The 18,830-nt window shown below is 43.2% G+C and overlaps 3 protein-coding genes across 3 annotated transcripts; 1 reads left to right on the top strand and 2 right to left on the bottom strand.

Moving 5' to 3' along the window:
* Window positions 1-789: 789 nt before the first annotated feature.
* Window positions 790-3,393, bottom strand: ndufab1b (NADH:ubiquinone oxidoreductase subunit AB1b). Its single transcript, XM_071912261.2, has 5 exons — window positions 3,181-3,393; window positions 2,230-2,349; window positions 1,958-2,045; window positions 1,435-1,555; window positions 790-1,020 (listed from the first exon to the last, which is right to left on the bottom strand). The coding sequence occupies exons 1-4, from the start codon at window positions 3,349-3,351 to the stop codon at window positions 1,464-1,466; spliced, it is 471 nt and encodes a 156-aa protein (XP_071768362.1). The 5' UTR covers window positions 3,352-3,393; the 3' UTR covers window positions 790-1,020; window positions 1,435-1,463.
* Window positions 3,394-3,812: 419 nt separating this feature from the next.
* On the top strand, window positions 3,813-7,803 carry dctn5 (dynactin 5). The gene is made up of 6 exons (XM_071912260.2): window positions 3,813-3,978; window positions 4,175-4,243; window positions 4,397-4,515; window positions 4,809-4,920; window positions 6,315-6,417; window positions 6,613-7,803. Exons 1-6 carry the CDS (start codon window positions 3,931-3,933, stop codon window positions 6,708-6,710), a joined length of 549 nt encoding a protein of 182 aa, XP_071768361.1. The 5' UTR covers window positions 3,813-3,930; the 3' UTR covers window positions 6,711-7,803.
* Window positions 7,804-8,463: 660 nt separating this feature from the next.
* Window positions 8,464-17,491, bottom strand: hapstr1a (HUWE1 associated protein modifying stress responses a). Its single transcript, XM_071912245.2, has 5 exons — window positions 17,151-17,491; window positions 15,940-16,020; window positions 15,031-15,098; window positions 14,569-14,779; window positions 8,464-12,425 (listed from the first exon to the last, which is right to left on the bottom strand). Exons 1-5 carry the CDS (start codon window positions 17,344-17,346, stop codon window positions 12,082-12,084), a joined length of 900 nt encoding a protein of 299 aa, XP_071768346.2. The 5' UTR covers window positions 17,347-17,491; the 3' UTR covers window positions 8,464-12,081.
* Window positions 17,492-18,830: the final 1,339 nt, after the last annotated feature.

Raw genomic sequence — 18,830 nt, 5'->3', positions numbered from 1 at the left:
AAATACAATAAAATATGTAATTTTTTTGCCTTTTTTGGCATAAATTGTCAAATAAGTGAGTGATATGAAAGCCAGAATGAGCTAAAAAGGCAAAAATGTTTCATTTCAGTGTGACTTTAAGTCAGTGGAACAGTGTGTGTCATGGTTTCAGTCTGATGTCCCTCAAACAAACGAGTCCAATAATTCCTGTATTGCCCATTACACTTGGGCCAAGGACAAACTTTAACACACATCCATTCAGTGTGAGGAAGTCGGTGTATGAGAGGAACGAGCTCCACCTGACTCCTGTTTACTCTAAAAAATGCAGTTATTGTTCTGTCCCGGGCCGTTCCAATAGCATACTGATTGCATTAACTCACCAGCCAGTCATGGTTTTATCAGGAGTCAGACTGAGGCCACAGAGGGAGTGAATCACATTTTTAAATCACTGTTATCATGTGAAAACTTTGTAACTTTGGTGATTTTTATGTTTTAACTAAAGGGTCTACATGCTCCTCTAAGGGCTGAGGAGATTCTGTGACCCTCAGGTTTAAGAAACCCTTTCAAAACCCTACAGATAAACTCAAATACATGACTGTCAAGCTTAAACCAAGGCTGAGATGTGAGGTTTTCACTTGATGACGAAATTGTGTGTGAAAAGACATTACACACACTACAATCCTGAAGACCTAATTTGAACAGAGCGACTTGGAACTATACAGCATGTGTCTTTATTGATCTATTCATGAGAAATTATACATTAGAACCACAAGGTGGAGCTGGAACCCCAAAAAAACAAAAAAACAAAAATTCAAACAGTGGCGGTTTTTTAATCTTATTTACTGTTATGTTTTGTTTCGTCTCCGAGCTCCCGAAGTATACGGACAGGTTCATTTAAATACAGTCAAAACACAAGACAAGGCAGCTGACACCAACAACGCCGCGGGGGACAGAGGAGCTGAGGGAGGGGGAAAAGTGGAACATGGTTTGGCGCCCATCTGCTTCACAAGTACGTCCTGTGAGGTCATGTTGGGGGTCAACCTCTCTGTGGGAGAGAAGAAGAAGAAAAGGAAAACAAATGTGAGGCTATTCCAGCTCATTCCATTAATTCCAAGTGGAAAACTGTAGGATTTTAGGACTTTAAAATACAAGTTCACCTTCAACAAACTTCATGTCATGTTCTTAAATAGCTATGGCTCTAGAAGCAGCCGTTTCCCCAACTGTCCAGTAGTTAAATTAGCGGTCACCTTGAGCCAGTAGTGAAGGCCAACTATTCTATGTATTTACCCACAGCCCTAAACACACAGTAGCCAACAACAGAATGAACAGTCAAAAATATTTAACATGTAAAATGTGCTACAATACTGCAGTCAAATACATTAAATGTGTCCCTATGCGTTACTTTATCCTGTATCCTGATTGGAAAACAATGCGGCGAGAGAGAGAGAAAGACACTTGCCTTTGAAGTGTGCTATGTAAAGAGACTATTCATAAACATCCTTCTTGTCTGCGATGTACTGTACGATCTCCTCGGGACTCATCAGCTTCTCTGCCTCCGCGTCTGGGATCTCGAACCCTGCAGCGGGAACACACACAGTAAGAAATACAGCAGTGTGTACATTAAACACAAACACTGACAGTAAGAAGCCTTTTCCACAACTTCCAGTTCTCAGTGACCGGCAACTGGTTATCTTTCTGCCTCAATGGAAAGTAATTGTTTTCAAGGGGCAGCTTACATTGATATTAATACAAGTTCACAGTACAGTTACATTAGAAAACAACCAGTATCCACGTGTAAGAACTGGCACTGCTCCCTGGTCAGTTTGAGACACGTAAACACCACAAGACACATGAGCAGACAGACAAACAGGCTGACAGGAAGAGAGAGACAATACACACAGACAGATCATAATCAGGCTGCTACACAGACAGACAGAAAGACAGGTGTAGTGAGAGAGAGCGGCGGACTGAGACTCACCAAACTCATCCTCCATTGCCATGATGATCTCTACCTGGTCCAAGCTGTCCAGACCCAGGTCTTTCATAAAGTGGGATGAGGTCTGCAGCTGAGGAACAGAGACCAACGTTGACATTAGATACTCATTTTTCCCTGAATCATTCCAAGAGCCACTGACTAACAAACCAGAGTATTATAGGCAACAGAGCCAAGTTAAGCTCAATTCCAATTCAACAAGTGGACTTTACTATTACTACTACTTTACTATTTACTGTCTGAGTTGACGTTCTTACCTTCTCGGGGTTGATCTTGTCGTAAAGCTTGAGGACGTACATGACGCGGTCTTTGATGGTCTCCAGGGTGAGGGGGGGCAGGTCCCCATACTGTCGGCACAACACACCCACCGAGGAGATCTGAGGAGGGGGAAGAAGAGGAGGATGAGGATGAGAGCAGGAATGATCAGGTGGAGGGAGGGAGGGAGGGAGGGAGGGAGGCATAGGGGGCAAAGAGTTGGTGATCACTTAGGTTTAAGTTTGCAGAGATAAACAGCCCATCAGTTAGCCCTAAGCTGTCTAAGCTTACTATCTAGACACTGAGTGTATGCCAAGCTGAGTAGGCTACAGCAGGATACAGGCAGCCATCCTATGGATAGATCAAAACATTGCTGCATTGCAAGCACAACTTAATAGGGTGTGGCTTAAGTATGCGTAAAACACTACTAATACGACGAGGCAGGGGAAAGTCTGGGAGATAATGAACCAAAACACTTACTTAACTAAAACTAGCATGTTATACAAACAAACACTCTTATACGCCGTAGCAATACAGTACTGAACATATCACTAATGCCTGACAGGCATTGACTTTCAATTCACTTATAATAATGTGTTAGCAAGCAGTTGCTTTACGCCGAAGTATCCAAGTGATTCAAAATACAGGAGAGAGGCGAACAAGCTAGCAGCAAATATGTACCAATGAACTCACTAGCTTGGTAACGTTAGCTAACAAGTGCAACCCGGTCGTTGTGTAATGAAAAACCGCCAGGCTTCAAGCGTTTCCCAGTGACCTCGCTGCAGAGGTTACAGAGCAAGAGCTTTTCAGCAGGGAAAACAAACTCATGCTTGCATGAACTTTAGCCGGCTAAGTTAGCTTGTCAGATGTGAAAGGCGCAGGTAGGTCACAGTGGCCAGCCACTACCGCTAGGCCGCGACGGTGAGAGGAGTTCAATGTTATCCAAGACTTACCCGGGTCTGTTCGAGCCACCGCGTCCGCTGGTTGTTTGACACAAATGAGAATGGCCGGTGGGTCGCTGAGGCCGGGGCGACAGCGGCTCTAACGGCGAGGTGACCCGCTGAAAGCCTCCCCGAGGGCCGGGCAAGCGAGCGGACGCACTGCACTAGGACACGGGACGCCATGATGGTGAAGTTACTGGTTGCTCCCAGCGTGCAAGGCGAAGAAGAAACGGGGTCAAGTGATTGCCAGCGCGCATGCGCACGTCAGAACCCAAGTTTGTATTTGTATTTTTTTTCCAGTACTCTTTATTAAAAGAATAATCCAAAAATACAACATTAAACTCACTCTAAAGGGGCTCCTTGATGACAGGAAAAATAAAATAGCAGTACAGAATATATGAGCTGGAGACGCACAGGGAGGACTAATCGATCCTAGAACTATATATTATGTTATATTTTTTGGTTAGTAATTAACTGGTCATGGTAAGTACAATGAAATTAATGTATGATAACCCGTTCACGATGTCACTGAAATATACCAACATGATTGTGTCATATGATCTACCAGTTTGTTTGGCTTGACAAAAGCCATCGATGATTTTGCCCTCTACTCGTAAGGACTGTAAATCCATTCATGAATCGGAAGAAGGGAGCGGTTGAGAGCAGAGAGCAAAAACAGTTGCATTACTATTGAATTATCAGCAGAAATTCGCGGTCCTAAGACTGCACATTATTTACAGACAATCTACGAAATCCTCAGCCATGGAATTATCTGAAATACTGTACAACAAAGCGGAGTATATTGAAACGGTAATGTGTTTGTTTAATTAAGCTGTTGTTAGCCACTAACGTCACTTGCTACTTGGCTAGCTAGCGTTAGCGAAAACTCGACGGGTCGTTGGGTGGCCAAAAGATACCCAGAATCATTATATTATTTACTTGTGTTCAGTTTATATGCGTAAAACACACGTACAAAGCAATGGTCATCGTTGTCTTTTCATTTCAGGCTTCTGGCAACAAAGTGAGCAGACAGTCAGTGCTGTGCGGGAGTCAGAACATCGTCCTCAATGGCAAAGTGAGGAAAAACATAAATACCTCTGCCTAGTCCATAAATACGAAGGGAAATGTATTTTACAGCTTCCCTTTGGAGCCGTTATTATCTTACGGGTGCGCCCAATTACATGTACTCGACGTTGTGACATAGCTGTGTGTGTTTTTTCCTCTCCAGACTATTGTAATGAATGACTGCATCATTAGGGGAGACCTGGCTAATGTCAGGGTGGGCAGACATTGTGTTGTGAAGAGCCGGAGCGTCATTCGACCACCTTTCAAAAAGTTCAGCAAAGGGTGAGCGACTTTTTTTCTCCCACAATGTCCAAGATTGTAGCTTAATGCTCTGTTTTCTACATAGCAAAACACTCAGGCGTTAAACTGGCTGTATAACAAGATGATAAACAATTCATATGCTGTACAACGAATGTCATTTTTACCTACTAGCTATATGCGTTTGCATCTTATATATCATACGCAGAAATAGGGGTTTATTCTGTTTTCTGGTTGTTGCATGCCTATCTAACAAAGCCTTGACCCCCATCTCTCTATCTCACTCTCTCTCTCTCTCTTTCCGTTCCTCTCTCCAGAGTGGCTTTCTTCCCCCTGCATATCGGAGACCATGTCTTCATCGAGGAGGACTGTGTGGTCAATGCAGCACAGATAGGTTCCTATGTCCACATTGGCAAGAACTGCGTCATAGTGAGTGGCACAAAACCACACACACACAGATCTTAGAGGATGTAATAAAGACATATGCACACCTAGAAACTGATATACAGAGAGAGATATTTGAACACACACTCAGTGAGAGAGGATACAAAAGGGAAAAGCAGAGAGTTTTTTGTCCTCCCTGTGCCGGAGGGGTTGAGCAGTCACATGGGAGTCATGTCCGCTCATAGTCGTGGTTCAGAGGGACTGAACCCAGCAGAAGCAGACCGGTGGTGGGAGTGGTTAATGCAACTTGTGCAGTGAGCTGAGCAGACTTGCACACAGACATGGGTTGGATTACGATTTGAAACGGATTGAAGTTCAATTGTGTTATGTTGTCTTGGTTGAGTAACTGATCTTGTCACAGTGGGACAAATTACATTTAATGGTTATCATTGTGCTGTCTGGATTCCACATAGGATAAGTGGATCAGGAGGCTGTTTGAGAAAAAGTTCAATTTAAAAATGGTTAAATAGGCACAATTGTTTTGCTGACTCCAGTGTACAGAAAATGCCAAAATGTAAACTTAATTGTGTTGTGTGCAGTTGTATATCTTGATTTTGCTTTCCAACATTAATAAGCCATATAGAAACATGTAATTTGATTTAGAATACCAGCTGTTGTTAAATAGTCTAGCTGTTGATGTGAGATGCAAAGAGTGCAACAAAATAATTTTTTCATCCTAAAGTCATCAAGGTTAATAATTGTGATTAATAATCGTGATAACAATATATGGCAAAATAATCAGGATTATTTTAGTCATAGGTGTACAGTTCTGTTTTGGGGTTTAATGGCAGTACACATTGGAAGAATACTAACTGGCTGAAAGTAAAATTCTGAGTAAAATGTTTTTCAACATGAACAATGGTAACTAATCACGGAAAACAACAAAAGCATGATACAAATTAAAAGTCTGGTTTTGGGCGTCATTTTGTTATATTTTGACTGCAGTATGTTGAAAGTATCATGTAGCATTTTTATTTTTTCATGCTATAGCAAAAATACCTAAGGGCATTCTTTAATGTGATTGTGATGCAAAAGATACAATGGGCAACATATGTACTGTCTGAAAAGTTTTCTTCAAAGTTGTATATATGATTTAAAAAACAAAAAACGAGAAAGTAAGAAAGATCACAAACTAGCTTCCTGGTAACCACAAGACTTGGCAACTAGTTGGAATTATCAGCACGATTTTCCTGGTTGAAAATATCCTTTTTACTTACTTACTGCTAGGACGGTTTATGTTCAGACCAGCTTCCTTCCGTTTTGTACTACTGTATAATAGACAGACTAAAGAAAACAGTCCTAGTCAAAGAAAGGATTTGACTTGGTAAATGATGACTTGCTTCCACATTGGTTCTTCTTCATTGGTGTGTTGTCTGCAGGGTCGACGGTGTGTGCTGAAGGACTGCTGTAAGATCTTAGACAACACTGTGCTTCCTCCTGAGACCGTGGTTCCTCCCTTCACCGTCTTCTCTGGATGCCCAGGTCCGTCATACTACACACACACATACACACATATATTCAGACACACACTTATAAAACAGACTTGCACCAGCATCAAGAAGAAAGCAAAACCTAACATCTATGTTTGTCCTTTCCTACTCTCCCTTCCACTGTCTGTTGTTTCTCTCTCTCCCTCCCTCCCTCCCTCCCTCCCTCCCTCCCTCCCTCCCTCCTCAGGTCTGTTTTCAGGGGAGCTCCCAGAGTGCACTCAGGACCTGATGATTGACGTAACCAAGAGCTACTACCAGAAGTTCCTGCCCCTCAGCCAGATCTAAGTCCCGCCCCCTAACCTTCAACTACCACTATCCCCCCCTTCTCAGCCAATCCCAGGCCGGGGTTCAGGATCCCTCATCAGACTGACATGGACTCTTTGAGATCTCACCTCCTCTCCTTCACCACCCAGAAGCCCCGAGATTCTCTAGTTTTAGTTCTTAGAGTATGAGAAAAGTGCATTATGAATAAAATTAATTAAAGCTGCACTAGGCAACATGTATGTTGGCGGCTCCAAATGGCAACTGTTTGAAAATGTTCAACTTAGGTGAATTCAAATTAGGTGAATCTACAGTGTCTCCATTTTTACATTAAAATCTGTCCTAGTGCAACTTTAAATTGAGGACTTGAGGACAGAGGTTGAAAGCTGAATATTGGCTTTTTTATGAATTAGGTTTGATGTATCATGCTATTTCTAGGGCAGTTTGACATGGAGAAACTCGAGGTCTTCTGCACGGCTGCTGATAATCACAGAGAGAAGAGAAACCCAGAGTTGCACATGTGTGTTTGTGTCTACCTGTGGAGGAACTCTCGGCTCTTCAGCTCTCTGACAGCAGCTCCGCGTGAAGGAAAGGAGATGAGGGAAGGATAGGAGGCGAGGAATGGAGGTGGTTGAGGACTGTCGGGACGCAGCCCGTTTTATTTTACGTTCTATGGACCAAACCGGAGCAACAGCGGTTGCATTTGATGACTTGGACGCCGACTGTACATCTGAAATACTCACATCTACAGTTCATTTGGGCAACAATGCGGTATGCACATATCAACTGACAGCGAAGAAACGTTAGTTACTTATGAAGGAGATTTTCTGTTCAGTTTGCATCCTAGATACAAGAGGAGTGCGCGTTTGTTTGCTTTCTCCTTTACAGATTTGCAGATGTTATGCCACAAAACCATTATTTAATGCTGTGTGTATTTTTATGTCATTACGTTTCAGACGATCAAATTAATTCTAACATTAGTTTGACTATTTTGGTGTTGTGCTTGCATAGGTGGGTGTAGGTCCTGTATATTTTGCTTGACGCTTTCTGTGTGCATACAGCAGCCGGAGCCAACACCTCACAAAGTACAGCAAATAAATAAATGCTTTAAAATCTGCTTGATATGAGCCTGGCTCTGTCTTGTACACTAAGATAGAAATCTATATACCTTTTCATCCTTTATTGTTTTCCTCCAGCAGCCCGGGAGATGCATATACAGTAGAAAAGCCAGGCCATGGTCCTTCTGATGCTCTCCTCTGGCACCACCTAGTGGCATGCAGCAGGACTACTTTCTTTAAAGGAAGACGCCAACCCCTAGAGAAAAAGAAAATCTGTTTTCCCTCATCATTATGCGCCAAAATCTAATTAGATCATCTACTGTATTGGGGGAACCTGTGGTGTGAGTATGAAGTATCTGTCACATGTTGTTCTTGAGTTACTGTGTTCACAGGAATGTGTTTACACAGACAGACAGATGCCACCATGACGACATAATGTCCCACATACCATAAACATCAGAAGAGCAGGACAAAGAGCATACATTCCTGATAATCTTGAAAAGTCACATCCCTCACATAAACACAAGCTTCCTTACTCTGGAATGGAGGGTTTTGTTTTTGTGTTCAGTGACCGTCAACTGGGTCATTCACTCTAGTTCTATAGCAAATATGGCTGCTTTTCCTGCATACTTTCTCAAAGACCTGAAAGTTAAATTCATCATCTGATCACTTCCAGGCACGTATAGGAAAAAAAAAAGAGCCACCAAATGAAACAAAACTGTCATTTTCCTTTTTTAATGAAACATAGTACATCAAATTGCAATTCAATGGTTTTGTTTTATTTCTTTTACAATGTGAACCACATATATCATACCAACACCTAAATGTTAAGTATATAGATTAGCCATTTATTACTTTTTAAACAAATAAGTATCAAGAAACAGCTGATAATAGTGTTGGCTCCAGAGAGACGTGGCATGAGTCAGCCTTTTAAACAATGTGGATGAAGTCCGGTGATTGGTTGAGGGGCAGAAAAACACACGGTGCCCCCTCTATTATAACAGCCTAGTCAGTGGGGTCAATGCTGCAGGTAGGACCAGTGGTATTGGAGAGATGGCACAATCCCGTTCTGTGCTATTAAGTCTTCAGACACAAAGTATATACCGAGATGTAGATTTTACAAGACCACAAGCCTGTGGCTAAGTCTTCAGTCAAGGATAGAGAAAATAAAATGGCCTCTTTAAAAGGGCTACTCTGATATTTTGAATTTTAGTTTATTTTTCCTTTCACCAGGCACTTTACACTAGGGAGAAAAATAATCTTCGGCTTCCCTTTACTTGACCTGTTAGCATTTATTGAAACCGTGGGGAAAGCTATAGCTACAGGTTTGTAGCTAACCATGCCATTTGGTTTCAATGAGGAATGCTACCAATGCTATCGCGCAATGTTAGACATAAAGACACAGTGTGCCAAGTGTCTGGTGAGGAAACCACCGAAAATTCAAAATGCATTCCTTTGATTTAATGGAGAACGCATGGATGAGATGGCTGCTAAAAGGCCCTGCTGTCAGGCTAGTCCCCAAGATTCAGCCCTGCATCTCCAAACCTCTGCCTGTTCAGCGCAGCAGATTCTTCCATCAGCACTTTGCAAGGTTGAGCCCCACTGATTCAACTGCACTGGGTCCAAACTGTCACTTTTAGGGCAAAGTTCCTATTCAAGAAATGTGGATCCTTCCTATGTTTTCATTGTTCACAACAGTTGTGAAAGTCGAAGCTATTGAGAATTTGCGAGACTTTTGTTTTTGCAAAATATATATTGTCAAAGAGTTTACGTGATCCAAACAGCCTCACCGTGAGTTACTTGTTGACCCTCCTTCACAGTAACCAGGAGGTTCTCTGTAGCTAACTCAGCCTCACTCCTCAGGTCTTCATTTCCCAATATGCGCTTTACATTTTCCTTAATTTCATTCAGTGGTTTCACTACTACGCAAGAAGAAAACCCTAAAGACGTTCTTTATTCTGACAGAGTCGAGACAAATTTTTAACCTGGTTCATTTTTTTTTCTGGCTAGCCAGCAATCATGTAGGAATACAAAAGCCAACCTACACATACATGAAATCTTTGACCAAAATGTAACAACAGAAGTTGAAAACTGGCATGCTTAAACACAAATAAGGAAAATCCACTTTCCTGGTCAGAAATGTGAAGGGGAGTGAACAAGTCAGCAAAAATGAGGAGAGCAGAGAAGGAAACATTGACATCTCACAAGTCAGTTGTAGGGGCTGTTACAAATATTAAGTTACCTGCCAAACAGCTCAGTGAAAACTGACTGTACCACTACTAGGGCAGAGCATCACTGGAAATCTTTATAATACATTTACCAATTTGGTGACCAACTCAAGATCGCTTCCTATGCTGAATGAAAGCATACTCCATGATGCACTTGAGTATATTATGCCCACAAACAAGCGTAATCCTATATTTGAAAGCTCCAATACACGTTGATACCCTAAAATATGCCACAAATTGGTACAGCAACACTAGGCGTTATTTTTAAATCCTCAAATACACCCAAATTTCTGACTCGTGTGACAGCAGCATCTCGCGCTCCTCTGGTCTTCCCAACAAAAAGGATGGAAGGCAACATCCATTTCGAGAATGAAACGAGCCCCGAGTTGCATCAATCATCTTCTGAACCAAGCAAAATCAAACCTATCCACATCTCAATAATGCACACACCCCTTATACAAAAAGCAGGCCACGTCCCGACACCCGAACAGACACTAGCTTGAGTTATCGAGTGGCTCATGTGCACTAGTTAGTATGTTCGGCGGGGGTCGCTGAGAGACGCTGCCTCTGCAAGAACATTTCTGTGATTTATGCTTTTCTACAGCACCGATTATCTTCCAATAAGTTAAATCATTTCCCACAGGCAGGCAAGGGGAGGATTAGGGTTGTCTGTATAGGGCCGGATGAATACAAGCGGAGCCCACGCACAGAAACGCTCCAACACATGATGAAACACTTTTTTTTGAGGATGCGCGTTGGAGCTGGAGGTGTGCGCGTGGGCTCCATTTCTAGTCATTGTGCGTCTTTTTGCCAAGCACCCACCGTGAAGTAATGCGTGTATCGACCACAAGCGGGCCTGTTGAGGGCTGGAGAAGGCTACAACTGGGATACAATGGAAGAGTTGATTTGTTTGCATGAGTTAGAGGTGAAAGCTAAGTGCAAAAATCATTATTGCAACTCTCATTAGAATAATCACACGATCACATAAAACAGCAGCTGCTTTTGTAATAAGACTAGGGGGGGGAAAGGGGGAGGGGGCGTCGAAGTCTGCAAACAGGTTGATGTCTGAGAAGCTGTGACGACAAAGAAACTTCTTTTTCCTTTCGATTACCACTGACAACACAAAAAAAAAAAAAAAAAACAAGGTGGAGAAAGAACGTGAAATTAACTTGGCTATAACTGCTGCAAACAGTGGCAACAAACCTAGAATTTTAACACTGGTGGTTGAAAAACAAAACAAAAAAATAAAGAAAGGGCGACTGGCTGAACTAAATCTAACCACTGTTGAAGCAGAGTAGTTAGCAGAGAAAAAGGTCTAAATATCAAAACGTCAATAGCCTGCTATTGGTACATGAGCTGTCAATCGAGTAGCCAGTAGTGATGTAACTGGTTACGGGCAGCAGATGAGTCGGGAAGACGCCGCAGATGTGCTCCTATTGGGCGATTTAGCTCTACCGCTGACAGGCATTGTCAATTGAGAACTGCGATAATGGTGACGTAACAGAAAGAACAGGTGGGTCGTTTTGAAGCAGAGATGGGTCTCCGACAGAGTTGGGTCCAACGTTTGGCGAAACAACTGTATTCACTGAGTGAGACGATTTGATCATGGCCCTCATTTCCTTATTAAGGGGGTGGGTGAGGATGAGGGGGGTAAAGGGAGGGAAGGGCACAGATGTGTCAAGGATCGAGTGGCTTTTTACGTTTAAAGCAGCACAGTGCATTTTCACCCCTTTGAGAAGATCTGCGTCCCAGAATGAGTCGGTGGCTTCTTTCGTTGTCTCCTTTCCGGCCGTTCAACCCCATCGGCGGTAACGGAGGACTGCGTGACGCCCTCCTCCGCACTCATCAAGTGTTTTAATCTCAGATCAGTGACCTCTACTAAAAAGAGTAAGGAAAGGAGACAAGGAAAACGATTCATCCACCATTTAAATACACTACACAGAAAGCCTCCCATGCCCGTTTTCATTTTCAGCCCAGATTCTCTGCACAGCCAGCCATCCAAACGTCTGTCTGTCCGTCCGTCTGCATGTCTGTCTTAAGCCCATCCATCCCCCCTCTCCAAGCCTCGGCTCCAAAGGCCCCCCCCCCCTTACACAGCCAGGCAGCAGATCAGATCATCCTGTTGCGTTTGTGAGTGGGGGAGTCCGTGATGACATCACTGCACTGGGTGGAGTTTCGTTTCCTGGCCCCTCCCCCTCCTCCTCCGGCAGAGGCGGAACCTGTAGAGTCCAGATGCAGTGCCATCTCCTCGGAGATGAAAGTGTTCAGGTCCACGTCGTGGAGCCCGTTACGCCTGCTGCGGCACACCGGTCCCGAGCCCGCGCCCGCGCCCGCGCCCGCGCCCGCGCCACCGGCGCCGCCTCCATTACTGCTGCCGCCACCCCCGCTCACGTGGGTGGGAGACCCCGGGGCGCCGGAACGCACACTGATACTTGCCATGGCTCCGCTCAGACCTAGGGGAGGAGGAGGAAGGATGGAGAGGAGAGAGCAGCAACAGACAAAGGGCATCAGTGGATGGAGAGATAAGCTAAGCTACCTCATTAAAAACACAAATAAGCTTTTTGGTACACTTCCTGCTGTGTAACGATAAGTTCAATAGCAGTTTCGATAGTGTGTGTCCAATATAATATTCATTTACTTTGCTATGGTGCATGCCAGTGCTTTAGCACACGGTATGCTTAAAAAGTCCTAGTTAGCTTAGCATCATCTCAAAAGTGTTAGCATATAGGCTACACTGTAGCACACTAAGCACTGACTAAACAGGTGAAGTAGGAGAGCTACACTATACTGACTTACAACTTAGCACACATGTAGTGTGAAAGAAAAAACTGCAAGTAAGCAGCTCACTGACAGGAGTCAACATCATTAGTAAAAGTCACTAACTCAGGCAGCTGAGCTATTTCCGTCTCTGTTCCTGTCTCCATATTGGAATTAAAAGGAGAAAAGGAGTCACTGGGTTCAGGCTTTCTTCAGAGTCGCATTGTCTGGATGTTTGCCACTACACAGCATTTGAAGCAGCCATATCTCTCTCATACACACACGGGCCATGAGTTGGTGCCAAAATTTAGGTTGAACAAAACCATTACCGTGGGAAATTTGTTCTGGCTTATTCAAAACTCCCACAGTAACGAGCACAAACATGCACACAAAATTGTACTTGGACCACTGTTGGCGACAGTGCCTGCGACCATACGAGGCAGGTGACAGGTGCAACATCAAACCACGATGCAGCAAACCAATCAAGAAACCATTTCATGAATGTGCTCATTTTCCCAAATGTAATGTTCAGGAAAATACTGCCTAATTGGCAGGTATAAACTGCTTTCCTGATGCCGTTTTCTCATTTAAAATCCAACTGACAAAATCCTTCCAAACTTGCCTTCACCACAATGGTGATAGGTTACGAAAACACATAACTGGCTATGCACCAGATGTCTTAAGAAATAGGGGGTACGTTTTAATCACCTTGTGTCAGACATGTAATCAGACAGAATCGCACTGTGAATCCGACTGTGCAAGCGGGTCAAGGCAGAATGTCAATACAAAATCCGATTTTCCATCAAAACCATAAAGTCAAAACGATTTTGTCTGTCCCAACAGACAAAATCCCCACACACACATACAAAATTGTGAAATGCAGAAGGCATCTGATGATTGAGAAAGGAGACGTACTGCCACCCCCTGACACAGACCTACTTGCATTTCTGTAACCTAAACCACTACATGCCCAACATGAACCACCCTAACCTCAACTACGCCCTAAAAAGGCCCCCTTTCAAAGTGAGGATGCATGGATGGAAGTATTGTATTCTCATATACCCCGACAGACGCAGTACACCACAAATCCCAATATGATATAACTGAATTGCAAATAGAAAATCAGTTGCATCTACATATTCAAAAGCAGGGCCCATAAATAACCCCCTGGCATTAGGTTAAGTAAGGCATTCACAGACGCATGGGGTTGACTAACAAAGTGAGGCACTTACACCACTGGCCAATAGTTACACACACGTACAAAACACACCCTTATCTCTGAGCCACGTGTGGCAGAGTGTGGTGACTGAAGGACACATGTGCTCTCTCAAACACACTCTCACACTTTTATATGAGGATTGTTGTGAAACACAATATTCCCAAGAATCAGACTAAGAAAAACATTCACTAATTCAGGTGAAAACAACTGTATGAGTATCGGATCCAATTCATATTTCAACACTTTGGTCTGAGGGACACATAAGGGCCTGTATGAAACTCTCATATTTCACAACCACTCTATGGTACAGTGCAGAGCCTTCCATCTATCAAAGTTGTCACATTCAGGGGGTCCCCAACTTTTTTAAAGCTCCAGTGATTCAGCTGTTAGGCTGGCCTCTTGAGTCAAATGTTAACCTATGCCAGCCGAAGGTCTTCACTAGACTGATAGATCAAGGATCTAAAGCGTAAACAACAGCACATACACACACCTCTAACAGACACACAGAACCAAGGACCAGGACAGAGAAACCCTGCATTACATCTCAAAGAAACGCCTCTTGTTTAGACTTTGCACAGGTGTGTAAACTGTGATGCAGGCTTTCGCTTTACTTTTCTTACCATGCAGTGCTATGGCCTCCCTGAAGGGCTGGAGGTCTGTCTCCACAGACGAGCCAGTCTCGGGTGACGGGTTGGCCCGGCTGGGGGCCACCATGGCCAGCCGCGGGTTGGCCCTGCTACTCCTGGGTGGTGGCGCTTTGCCACAAAGGAAGCTGATCAGGTCCTCCCTGCGGATGGTTCTCCGGCGCTTCTTCACCCAGGCCAACACATCCTGTGATCCAATACAACAGCGATCCATCAGTCAGACGTTTCATTTCATTAACTATGACTCCTAACAAATTCCACAGTGATGCCTTTTCTCGCATTGTACGTCATCTCTTTTATGTGAAACTTGTGTAGTTTGTTATTATCTGGTTCCCAAATGTCAAACATGAGCTGGGAAGTTTAATATAGCACATTTTGTTCAGATACTCACAACGCTAGTGAGGTGCATCACAAAGATATTAAGATAACAAGACAAACCTTGTTACGGCGTTGGTGGCCTATCTGGATGCCCAGATCAAAGCTTCTCTGGTGGGCCTCCACACTCTCTGTGGTGGTGGTGGTGGTGGACAACATAAATAAGCAGTGTGGGAAAAAAAATACATATTTATCTTGCACACCAAAGCGAATTTGTTTGTACCTGAAACAGTCCTGTAAACTTGACTTCATAATTCACCAGATCAAAAGACAACTATCCTTGTAAACACCAATGAATAAAATCCCCCACCCCCACCCACCCATTCACGTTTTTTTTTTATTTAACAAGCCTGTATCTACCTCAAACCATTAGTAAATCTAAATATCAGAAAGATTTTGTTCTGTATCTTTGTGTGAGCTGAAACACATGTGACTGACATCTTTTAACGGACAGCTACTCACTTCCAGAGGCTACCAGCCAGTCAACACTGGCTAGTGCTGCTAGCATAATCTACCTTTGCATCCTCTGTCCATTTCTTCCAGAGGCAGAGGGCCAAATCTAGATTCAGACCTAGATCCTATTCACACACACCACTAAAGCAACCTCTCTTTCACTGGAGAATTCCTAACAATAGATTACAAAAGCCACATGTTCCACCAGTGTTAGTCAAGTCTAGGTTTGAGCCAAATTCTATCCCTTTATCCTACAATAGTAGTTTCATTGAAGAAAAAGCCCCACAAGCCCTGCAGTAGACAGATCAATATGCAGCTGTTAAGAGAGATAGCGTCCAGGTCTGTTTACCATTTGATGGATGGGCCTGTCAATGAAAACATGTCTACATTTGCAAGTACAGTGATAGCCAGCTACAGTCTAAATCAATGGTAAGATGCTCAAAACAACTGTACAAGTAGGTGACAAATCAATAAGTCAAACTCAAAACACAAGGATTGAGAGAGAAGAGATGTGGTTACCTTTGTAGAGGTTGGTAACCGCCGTAGCGGCATTTTGAAATGGCACCCACAATGACAGGCCCTGTTGATGGCATACTCTGTCTGTGGGAAGAATGGGAAAATATGTTTCAATACATGACCAAGATGCACTCCCTCACCATGGCTAATGTGGACACTACACTTTGGTTAATGCCTGCAGCCTTACAATATAGAAAGATTAATGTGACCATATGACAACAAAACATCTGAGAGGCATGAGAGCTCGCTGATTATAGGGTTGACGTTTAGACCATTTTCATTCGCCATTTTGTCTTGCATCTAGAATTGCAGAGACGGGCTTTAGCATAAAAATAACTGTCAGCCAGCGCTAGATGGCCAACTCGGCAGCTTGTTAGTAGGAAAAGCACCGACACACCAACTTAACTGCCCCCTCAGCAGTAAAGTTGCAAAGCCATGTCAAACATACTTCCCAACATGGGTTGACTAACTAGCTGAGTTCAGTTAACTTCAACTTGAGTTTGAAATGACTCTAGTCAACACTATCATAGTATATTAGACAAATCAACAATTCCATAGCCAACCAATAATATCCTCGCCATTTTGTCCGATTATAACGCTAGCTATGCGTTGCTAATAAAACTGCTCACTCAGCAGCAGACCAGGCGTTTGAATGCCAAGTGCGCTAAGTGCCACTTCTTTACTTTAACTGCCCATGTTCATGAAATAGCCATGTTACATAGCCCCCAGTTAAAGAGAAGGTAGCACTGACAATGTATAGCAATCTGTCATCAGGGAATGTCGCGTAGCTATGATTGTTGTTACCATCGCCATTTTGTAACTTAGCCAAGCTAACGTTAGCTAGATATAGCTAGTAAACAGTCGACGACGTTTGTTGACACCAAGGGATATGTCTGCCTAGTTAACTTTAGCCACCTTTGGTTATGTCAGTCAAATTAGCTAAAGGTGGCCATCAAGCAAAACAGTTGTACATTGGCAATGACGAGGTGATCCGTTCTCTTTGTCGCTAACACAAGCTAAATTTAGCTTTGCCCCAGTCAGCTGCTACATCGCACTGGCTAACAGGTTAGCTGACAAGCTAGTTAGCTTTCTCCTGTAAACTAACGTTAACGTCAGTTCACAGTAGCGTTCGCTAGGTAGCTAGCTTGCTAACTAGCTAACGGTACTAACTACGAAGTTAGCTAAACTAGGAAACAGAAAGCACTGGTTTGGACCTTTGTATAATTGTGCAACAGCAGTGGCAGAGTTCTGGAAGAGATGCCACAGTTTGTCTTGGTCGTTATCGGCCTCCTCCTCGTTTGGTTCCCTTTGCTCCGCTTCGGCCAAACACTGCCGCTCCCATTTTGAGAACCAATGCTCGGGTCCGTGTTCCTGAATCTCCGAGTCTCCGTCTTCCTTCTTCTCCTCCATTTACTGCACCGAAACTTAGGGAAATATCTGCCTCAGTGTGCTAAAAGATGAATTGCTGGACAGGGTAAAAAAAAACTACGTGAGTAAATTCATTAATACTATTAGTGTTTTTACTATTTCGCAACACAATGTATCCTCCGCCACTACCGTCTGTGAAGAGACGCTAAACTATTTTTCCTAGTTGCCGACGTTGGGCTATATACAAGGCAAACTACCCTGTTGTGCGCTTTAGCCCACCCTTTCGTCAAATTTCTACCGTGAATTGGCTACACTTGCACTGCAAGGTGGGCCTGGACTCTCAGCGAAACATTTCATTGGGTCAGCGACACATCCGTCACTGCAATGACACAAAAGAACCTCCATGAAAATTCCTCATTACTAAAGCTTGCGTGAGAGTGCGAGTTTTATCATAAACTACACACTGCTAGAAATAAAAGGTGTATGTCTCTTGCACAGAACCTGTGAATGCTGTAGAAGGGGAAGCGGGTATTAGAGATAAACTAGCAAACATAATTTTTCACACAACAATATTGTATAATACACCCATCTTTCTGCTCGCACTGTCTGTAGGCCGCCTTGGTCTTAGCAGCAGTAGTTTAACAGTGTCTAATACCTTCTCCAGCTAAAACAATGGTGATCTATTATTAGAATAGAATAGAATAGAATAGAATCTTCTTTTATCTTACTACCATCCACTAATGAATGTCTTACAACGAGGAACTATAGCAGCCTAATCGTATACATTTTATAGGGATACAATACATATATCACAGCAAAATTATAATCCCTTATATTATAGTGATGCCGTAGGAGAAACAAATACCATAAAGTACGATTAGGTCATAAAGTAGTCGGACACTATAAATCCCTATGGGGTTATTACATGAATATTTGAGTCATTTCTCGTCTGGGCTGAGAGGACTCGCTTCCTAGGAAAGGATTTGCGTATTAAAAACCATACGGCGGCTCTAATGAGCGCCAGACGAGACAAAAGATGAGATAAGATAAACGAGAGTGAGTCAGCTCAATATTAAACCCAACTGCGACTGCATCTTGGCCACAACAGGCCGGTGCATTCCCGTATCCCTCCGCTAGATGGTGCTATTCGCCCACAATGTGAAGGCTGCATCTGTTTCAGCACTGCAGCTAGGCGTCTTCTGACTGAAGGGCCTATCAACGCTACTGAGCGTCTGATACCCGACACTCCCTCAAGAAAAATCACTATAATATTCCTATAGGGAGTGTGTTTGTAGCACTCAAGTGAGTTTATAGTGCCTTTATCATACTTTATGGTAGGCCTGTTTTTATTTCCTAGTATCACTATAATATTCCTATAGGGATTCATCATTTTGCTGTAATATATTCTCCAAGAGAATATAGGACTATTTTTTTTTTTTTATATTAATAATAAGTAGAAATCCAACAGTTAGTGTATGGACTGGTTAATTTAACCACTTAATAATTAAAAACTGTGCAGTGCTGCC

This window comes from Centroberyx gerrardi, chromosome 7 (assembly GCF_048128805.1).
Source record: "Centroberyx gerrardi isolate f3 chromosome 7, fCenGer3.hap1.cur.20231027, whole genome shotgun sequence".
Taxonomy (NCBI): domain Eukaryota; kingdom Metazoa; phylum Chordata; class Actinopteri; order Beryciformes; family Berycidae; genus Centroberyx; species Centroberyx gerrardi.
Note: the sequence above shows the minus strand (reverse complement) of the source record. Positions and strands in the feature narration are given on the sequence as shown.

Bases quoted from the DNA above. Each gene is read 5' to 3' on its own strand.
- dctn5 (XM_071912260.2), top strand. From the start codon at position 3,931: ATGGAATTATCTGAAATACTGTACAACAAAGCGGAGTATATTGAAACG. The intron at 3,979-4,174 runs GTAATGTGTTTG...TTTTCATTTCAG, and splicing joins AAGCGGAGTATATTGAAACG to GCTTCTGGCAACAAAGTGAG. The intron at 4,516-4,808 runs GTGAGCGACTTT...TCCTCTCTCCAG, and splicing joins TTCAAAAAGTTCAGCAAAGG to AGTGGCTTTCTTCCCCCTGC.
- ndufab1b (XM_071912261.2), bottom strand. From the start codon at position 3,351: ATGGCGTCCCGTGTCCTAGTGCAGTGCGTCCGCTCGCTTGCCCGGCCC. The intron at 2,350-3,180 runs GTAAGTCTTGGA...CCCCCTCCTCAG, and splicing joins GGTGGCTCGAACAGACCCGG to ATCTCCTCGGTGGGTGTGTT. The intron at 2,046-2,229 runs GTAAGAACGTCA...TCTGTTCCTCAG, and splicing joins ACAAGATCAACCCCGAGAAG to CTGCAGACCTCATCCCACTT.
- hapstr1a (XM_071912245.2), bottom strand. From the start codon at position 17,346: ATGGAGGAGAAGAAGGAAGACGGAGACTCGGAGATTCAGGAACACGGA. The intron at 16,021-17,150 runs GTCCAAACCAGT...TTCTTCCCACAG, and splicing joins TGTTGCACAATTATACAAAG to ACAGAGTATGCCATCAACAG. The intron at 14,780-15,030 runs GTTTGTCTTGTT...ATTGGATCACAG, and splicing joins GCCACCAACGCCGTAACAAG to GATGTGTTGGCCTGGGTGAA.